Consider the following 8,681-nt stretch of genomic DNA (forward strand, 5'->3'; position numbering starts at 1 on the left):
ATTCTCGCTGCCACTCTTCTGTCACACAACACTCCTGACACCTTTCTCCATCCACTCCAACCTGCCTGCACTCGCCTCTTCACCTCTTTCCTACACTCCCCGTCACACTGGACTGTTGACCTAAAATACTTAAACTCCTGCACCTTCTTGACCTCAGCCCCCTGTAACCTCACTTTTCCACTTCCCTTCCTCTCATTCATACACATGTATTCTGTCTTACTATGACTGACTTTCATTCCTCTACTTTCCAGAGCAGACCTCCACCTGCTCTCACTACAGATCACAATATCATCCGCAAACAACAGTGTCCACGGAGATTCCTGTCTGACCTCATCTGTCAACCTGTCCTCACTGTAGCAGTGAGGAAAAGACAAGAGGCAGAGATGAGGATGTTGAGGTTCTCTTTAGGATTGACCAGGATGGACAGGATTAGGAATGAGCACATCAGAGGGATGGCTCAGGTCGGCTGTTTTGGGGATAAGGTCAGAGAGGCCAGATTGAGATGGTTTTGGTATGTGCAAAGGAGGGATAGTGGTTATATTGGTCGAAGGATGTTGGAGATAGAGCTGCCAGGCAAGAGGTCAAGAGGAAGGCCAAAGAGGAGATATATGGATGTGTTAAAAGAGGACATGAAGTTAGTTGGTGTGAGAGTAGAGGATGCTGAAGATAAAGTTAGGTGGAAACAGATGATTTGCTGTTTTCTAGTCTACTTTCAATACTTTTGCATACATGCGCTCAGATTTAAGTGATTTGCCTAAACAGATAAAAAAAATTCCATTCTTGACAATATTGTTGAATCATAAACCTAAGAATTTGTTGCTAATACAACCCTCATTCTTCCTGCAGGTTTTTTGTCTGCACGTTTCACATAACTCACCCTGTACTTGGCACAGCAGTGATGTAATAAGCCTATTCCTTTAAGCCACATAACATTCCATCCTCTCCCCCTCTTCCTCCCTTTGCTTGATCAGGTCAGAGCGAATTGCGCTGTGAGATGAATGGCAGGAGGCTGGAGGATGGACAGGTATTTCAGCCTTCCTGTTCCCAGCTCTGCCACTGCATTGGAGGGGGGGTGACCTGTATACCCCTGTGCAGTGAAGATCTACACAGGCCCACTGATAAGTGTCCCAACCCTCAGCTGGTGCGACTACCAGGTCGCTGCTGCAAAGAGTGGGTGTGTGCTGGCGTGGACAACAGTATTTCCTCACATTCATCAGCAGGTAATGAGGCTCATGACCTAGAAGCCAAAGCAAAGATGGCTGGAAACGCATGTAAACATAGTTTGTGGTTATAGATTATCAGAAAAATAACTGCAGGCTGACAGGACTTGTATGAAAGTAAATGCAGAGAACATTGCTACTTTGAAGACTGCAGAGACATTGTCACCTCACATCTGCCAGGAATTCATCAAACAGACTGAAGCATTTGGATGATTTTCAGCTATTTCCTGAGAGACTGCCATAAATTCAGGTCAGCAGGTGTTTGGACACATGGAGCCACAGTCAGGATTGTGATGAACTAAATAGATATAAATACAAAAGAGTTGTCTGGGCAATCAAACATCTGTCAGAAACATCTGTGAGCACTATTTTTAGCCAACTGACCTTGCCCAACAAGCAGTTTACAACATTTCAAACTGCATATGTGTTGAATTTTCTGATTCAAGAGCACTCATCACTGCCTTTCATTTCAAACATTTTTCAGCTTGATTTACACAGCAAATATTTATCTCTCCACTACTTATTTCCAGCCGAGCAGGAGCACCAGGACTACAGAGGTGGGCCATCCGGACTGATGTTTGGCCCGAGCTCCAACTGTATCAAGTGGACTTCAGACTGGAGCCCCTGCTCCTACAGCTGTGGCCCAGGTGTCTCCACCCGCACCACCAACAGGAACTGGGCTTGTCGCCTTCAGACTGAGACCAGACTGTGCCAGGTCAGACCATGCTACACTCTGCTGCCTGGGATTCAAATGCTGCAGCCGGTCAGTGAAGAAACAACACACAGTAATCAATTCCATTGTTAACACATGAAGTTCCACCCAACAATATACAGGGACCAGACAGATATATGTTTTTTGTATATCATGAACAAATACTTTAGGTGATGTACTGCATTGGCATCCTCATGGATTTACACTGAACAAAATAATAAATGCAGCAAAAGAGTTGTCTGGGCAATCAAACATCTGTCTGAAAACCAGTCAGTATCTGGTGTGACCACCATTTGCCTCACACAGTGCAGCACATCTCCTTCACATAGAGTTGATCAGGTTGTTGATTGTGGCCTGTTGAATGTTGGTCCACTCCTTTTCAATGGCTGTGCGAAGTTGCTGGATATTGGCAAGAACTGGAACACACTGTCGTATACACCGGTCTAGAGCATCCCAAACATGCTCAATGGGTGACATGTCTGGTGAGTATGCTGGCCATGCAAGAACTGGGATGTTTTCAGCTTCCAGGAATTGCGTACAGATCCTTGCGACATGGGGTTGTGCATTATCTGTCATGGTCGGGTGTCCCTCACCAGGGGGTGAGAGAGAGAGAGAATAAGGACTCAGGGTGCAAACTCAAGTGCTAGTGAGAGTGTGTTTTTATTGCTGTATTATACAGTGAAAAGGACAAAGTCAATGGGTTAACGAGGTCCAAACCAGGGTTGAGTAATGGAGGCTGAGAAGAACAGGACAGGCAGGTGAGTAGACAGGCGAGTGGCAGGAACCAGGATGACAGGTGAGTAGACAGATGAGCGGCAGGAACCAGGAGGATTAGCGAATGCTGTCAGGGAAGCAGAGTAGCATCAATCTCACCGTGTCAGTGTCAATGATTTGGCGAGGATGGAGCATCTGCCAGCACGTTAAATAGGTTCTGCTTAATCAGCGGGAATGAGCCTCCGCTGTGCACCACACCCAGCAAGTTGCTGATTGAGGTGATGCGCCTCAGCTGTGTTGCTGAGCCTGCAGAATGAGAGAATGGGAGAGAGAAAGGGGAAGAGAGGCAGGTCGTGTTGAGTGGACCTGACATTATCATGATGGTTGTGGATGAATGGCACAACAATGGGCTTCAGGATCTCGTCACGGTGGAGATGGCTTATGGTAGAGAAATGAACATTCAATTCACGGGCAACAGCTCTGGTGGACATTCCTGCAGTCAGCATGCCAATTGCACGCTCCCTCAAAACTTGCATCATCTGTGGCATTGTGCTGTGTGATAAAACTGCACATTTTAGAGTGGCCTTTTATTGTGTCCAGCCTAAGGCACACCTGTGCAATAATCATACTGTCTAATCAGCATCTTGATATGCCACACCTGTGAGGTGGATGGATTATCTCAGCAAAGGAGAAGTGCTCACTAACACAGATTTTGACATATTTTTGAACAATATTTGAGAGAAATAGGCCTTTTGTGTACATAGAAAAAGTCAAAGATCTTTGAGTTCAGCTCATGAAAAATGTGGGCAAACACAAAAGTACTGCATTTATAATTTTGTTCAGTGTATTTTGAGCTATATGTAACTCAAAAATGTCCATTATCAATAAAAACACTGTAAACTAAATGTTCATATTTGTGTGACACACCGTCTATAAAATAACAATAGCTAGCAAAATAATTCAGTCAGTTATCAAACTTGTCATAGCAGGAAAAGCAGAGGTGGAACTGATAACATTGTTGTCCTGTTCCATTTAAGTGTTTCAGTAAGCTATGCTAGCAAACCAGTAGAGACAACAGCATGGCCCTGGAACTGGAGCACCCAAACAGAGCAATGATTCATGTTCTTCATTGTACCAGTGCTACTTAAAATGCTATAATGTGTACAGCTGCATTCCCCACTGGCTGATTGGCATGGCTTATTACTGGGACACTTGATAGGTTTGCTAACAGACATTCCCTCCCTAAGAACATACCTTAAGAACATTTTTTCCATTCAGGACTTAAAGTAGTGACTTAAAGTTGAGACAATGTTTGTCAAGAAACAAAAAACTAGCCATGTGTTTTTTATTGCAATGGATCCTGGATGATGAGAAGTAAGATGCAAGTGATGTTAGGCTGTCAGAGGAGCTAAAATTTCTTTTAGGTTAATTAAGAAAACAACCATGTGGGTATACACTCTCTCAAATAAACCTGAAAACAGACCCTTCTCTTTTTTGTCAGTGTTTCATTTTAGTGAATTACATGACTAACCTCAATCTACTTCAAAACTTAAACATGAAATGCAAACACTGAAAAAGATATTTACAGTATTTCTAACTCTTTCCTGCTCATAATGAAAGGCTAAGGGTACTGTAATTTCTGAGGCAAACAATACCATACCAGAGGTTACTCATGCTGTAGATTAGTCCACTAATGTTTAATGTAAGCATTAGATGGGATCCTACTCATTGCAACAACCTGCTATAAGTGAAAACACCACCACACAAAAAGTAGAAACTTCATCAGTCTTTTATTGAAGCTTGAAAAAATCAAAGTCCAACTAAAGCCAAGATGTAAATATGCTGTATCAAGTCAGCTTGTTGCAGAGGTGATACTACATTTGTCACTGAGGTACAGTAGACACTTTCATCCTCAGTAGGAAGGAATTTAACAAAATGAATACCATTTTAAAATGATTGTTATTCATTCATTTATTTTGTGACAGGTTTGCATTCAGTTTTACTATCTTCTGTGAAACATGGTTTAGCAGTGGACTAAAATTAAAATTGGCTTGTCCAGAAGGCTAATAACATCACCTGCACTCACCATGAAACATACAAGAAACAATATTGTTCTCGGGATTAGTACTTGGCTGTTACATGACAAACGGCACTGAATTAACTCTAAAGGAAGTGACTGCACATCACTAGACAGGCAGCAAGTACATTACTATTTTGCCTGCCACTCTGTATTTCAGGGGTTGGGGGTGTGTGAGAGCAGCTACAGTTCACCAATCTCTGTTCAGCTTGAGCACCAAGGCTGCTGGAGCACCAGAGCCTACCGTATCAGGTTCTGTGCCTTGACCTGTCCGGTGGGACACTGCTGTAGCCCCTCCCACACCAGGACTGTACAGATGGTTTTCCGTTGCCCCCAGGGCAGGCTCATCCAGCAGCAGGTGATGATGATTGAGTCCTGTTTCTGCAGCACCTCCACCTGCCGCCAGTCCCCATCCACAGCTACCTAGAGCATCCTGCCCTGGTTGTGAGGTGCATCCAGCTATAAGAAGGCAGGTCCTGTCTTTGAGAGGATAACAGTGATCAATTACTAGTTGAGTTAGTGTTTCAAAATTATGGAAATTCCAAAAACAGCATGTGAAACTTGACATTCAAAAATATCTGTGTAAATTTGAGAATGTTTCCACATGTACAAATACAGTTTTATAAATGTGCACTGACATTTGAAAGTATAAATGTATTAAAGATTTACACAGTAATCTGTATCCAGATTTATAAACAAATCAAAGGTAACATTGTACCCCATATTACTCTGTTTCCTAAGGTCCTACAAATTGTCATCTGTACATCATACAGTATCTTATTATTTGAATACTGTCCACTCATTTAGATTTGTATTGCATACATCTGCTCCTGCACTGGAGATAGGTAGCACAATTCTTAAGTGCCTGTCATTATCTGAGAAAAAACACGGACTCAGTGACTATACTGTAGCACTTATAGGTTCCTGAATAGACATTTTGACATCTGGATTTGGCATCAGGGCTCACAAAATAACAAAAAACCACCCACCTCTGCAGTTCTCTACAGAGAACATTTAGTGTCTTTTAGCTCATTGATTTTGGTTTTATCACTCAAAACTTTATTGCCAAGTAATATTAAAGCACAAGGAATTTGACTTTACTCTTGGTTTAGCCTCAGTGCTCCTCCAACCTTGTTTCATTCAGCAGCAGCCAAAGAAAAAGAAATAAACCAACTGTAGACTGACAAAGCAAATAGCATTTAGGAGCTAAAAAGCCAAATATATCTCTGGAGTTGGAGACCAAAAGAGTAAATATAGGACTTACTGTATATTTATCAGACTGACTGCTGAATATAATGTCACAACAACATTATAGGGTAAAATTATATATCAGTACTATATTTATGTATTGTTCCATCACCCTCAAATGGTCAGACTCCACCAAAACAGAGAAATACATCAAGCAAACAAAGCTAAAACTCATGATTTATCATCCATTACATCAATCCTACTGAGTGCGCCAGTTCCTCTGTGCACTTTTTATTTTCTGTGGATTGATTATACTGTACTGGACATTAGTCATGGTTTTGGTATGTAGTTTTCCCTTTTCCAAGGTGTTCTGTGGGCTCCTCTGGTCTTCTTGTACACCAAGCACTTCCAATGCAGGAGTCAACATGTGCTCAGTGTAGAAACCAGCACAAGCTCCTTTTGAATCAGTGTAAATCTGAGTTATCAAAGGTTGGATTTACAGATAACGGCACACTCTTTTGAGAAGTGACATGGAAATGGAACAATATGAAACTAGATCAACTTATTACACAAAATATATTTTTAATCAGAGAAATAAACATTACTTGGTGCACTTTACCAAATCTGGGCATGTACTAACCGTATTCATTTGCAAATGTTCTGATGCATTTTTTTATTTTCAAAAACTCCTAAATATAGGAATTATCTTTATTTAAATGTCAATATGCAATCCACTTTGTTGTAAAAATGATTACATAATTATCACACAATTGAGTGTTTGACAAGAGGTCCTGTGTGTGAGCTTTTCAACACACAGAGCCAGTGAAAGTCACTTTCACATTTTGACTAAATCCGTATCATTCAAGGTTGATTTTTACAGAAGGAAGCTGCAGGTGCAGCCTATTGTGGAATTATGAAAGTGATTAACCATAATAGATCCTTTAACCTGTTTTTTCTACATGTTTGTGACGTTGAATGGTTATTTTCCTCTGTTTCCAAGCATGTGTGTATGGTTCCTCATCTTTTATAATGGTCCTCAGCAGGGAAGTGGGCGGGCATTTTCTTGGTTTCACATTCACTTCAGATGTTGCATGACGCACAAATACTCCTCAGATGAGATGTTTGGTCTGAACGAAACGGCCCCTGGCTGCTGTTTTATTTTTGTGAATGACTTCGATTTGAGTGGAAAAGGAGATTTAAAGCAGCGGAAACCCAAGAGATGTCTGGAAACTTCACGCAGGCACCCTGTGAGGCCATCAGCCTGAATTTTACGCACAGCTTTCTGCCGCCCGTGTTCGTCACTGTGTTTGTGGTCGGGACGCTGTCCAACATGTGGGGGCTGAGAAGCGTGTGCACCAGCTGGAACAACATCGGAAACATCAACATCTTCATGCTCAACCTAGGGGTTGCGGACATGCTGTACCTGTTCACCCTGCCGTTCCTCGTGCACTATTACGCGCACAACAGCCAATGGCGGTTCGGCCAGACTTTCTGCAAGGTGACACGGTTCTGCTTCAACCTCAACCTTTACGGTAGCATCGGCTTCCTCACCTGCATCAGCATCTACAGGTACCTGGGCATCGTCCACCCAATGCGAGTGATGGGGAAAATCAGCAGCCGACACTCCCTGGCCATAAGCACCCTGGTCTGGCTTTTGGTCATTATTCAGATCCTCCCTGATATGTTTTTTGACAAAAATGATTTAAAGTCACCAGACTCGTGTTTCGACACCACCTCGAACGACCTGATTAGCAGCTACCTCCCTTACAGCGTCATCTGGACCGTGACAGGGTTCGGCTTACCACTGGTTATCATTTTGGTCTGTTATGGACACGTTGTAGTGGTTCTTATCAAAAATGCCAACGTCAATCCTTTGTTAAAACAGCGGTGCTTGAAACTAGTCGTGATTTTAGTGGTACTATTCGCCATTTGTTTTATCCCCTACCACGTGTTTCGAAATGTTAATCTGAAAACCAGAATTTTGAAACAGACTGGGATTTGTTACACTAGTTTCCGTGACATCTACATAGCGCATCAGGTTGGCAGATGCCTAGCATGTCTGAACAGCGCGATAAACCCACTGATTTATATAGTTGGGAATGATGATTTCCTTATGAAGCTTCATGCCTTCAGCCAGCGGGCCCGGCAGTCTCTCGCCGACCTGAAAGACACAGTCCTTTACCGCAAACCGACAGAGGCGGCTCCGAACTCGCTGTCAGAAACGAATGACAGCTTGGACATGATGACAGGATAAGAGCACAGTGCAAATCATGCAGCGCAAGAACTTCCACTTTTCCTGTTTTGGGGGGTGGGGGGCTACATGAAACCGAGTCTTTAACAGGGGAAACACATCTCAAAGGTGGAATACTTTTCGACACAAGACCGGAACTGAAGTCATGACCGATGAGACCGATGACTGCAGACCGGAACTGAAGTCATGACCGATGACTGGGAAGCGTGTTATCAGGCATTGTCATCAGTCATCACACGTTCACTGCTTGAAAAGTTTCTCTGAAACTGAACTGAACATTATTACAAAGACACCACTTGCTATTTACAATAGAAGCTAATTATATCTCATTTATTGCAAATTGAGATGCTGTTCACAATGTACATGTGCTGCAAAGCTGATGTCCTACGATTGCCTTTCTGCTGCAGTCTACAGTGTATTGTGCTTAGTTTTTGGTTAGCAAGATAATGCACTAGCCTACCTTTGCAGTGTTACAGGCGTTTTATATACTTGGTAATGGTTAGCATTTTCCACATTTAT

General features: G+C 42.6%; 2 protein-coding genes across 2 annotated transcripts in view; both read left to right on the forward strand.

Moving 5' to 3' along the window:
• LOC109969102 (protein CYR61-like) overlaps positions 1-5,199 on the forward strand; it is a 12,640-nt gene extending 7,441 nt beyond the window's left edge. Inside the window, exons 2-4 of the mRNA XM_020615777.1 lie at positions 972-1,220; positions 1,751-1,983; positions 4,884-5,199. Coding sequence (XP_020471433.1) covers positions 972-1,220; positions 1,751-1,983; positions 4,884-5,150 — 749 coding nt within the window. The 3' untranslated portion in view covers positions 5,151-5,199. The remainder of the gene's footprint in view (positions 1-971; positions 1,221-1,750; positions 1,984-4,883) is intronic.
• Positions 5,200-6,969: 1,770 nt separating this feature from the next.
• LOC109969101 (P2Y purinoceptor 1-like) lies at positions 6,970-8,325 on the forward strand. The gene has a single exon (XM_020615776.1). The coding sequence runs from the start codon at positions 7,131-7,133 to the stop codon at positions 8,163-8,165; it is 1,035 nt and encodes a 344-aa protein (XP_020471432.1). The 5' UTR covers positions 6,970-7,130; the 3' UTR covers positions 8,166-8,325.
• Positions 8,326-8,681: the final 356 nt, after the last annotated feature.

The sequence above is a fragment of the Monopterus albus genome, unplaced genomic scaffold (assembly GCF_001952655.1).
Source record: "Monopterus albus unplaced genomic scaffold, M_albus_1.0 scaffold170.1, whole genome shotgun sequence".
Lineage (NCBI taxonomy): Eukaryota > Metazoa > Chordata > Actinopteri > Synbranchiformes > Synbranchidae > Monopterus > Monopterus albus.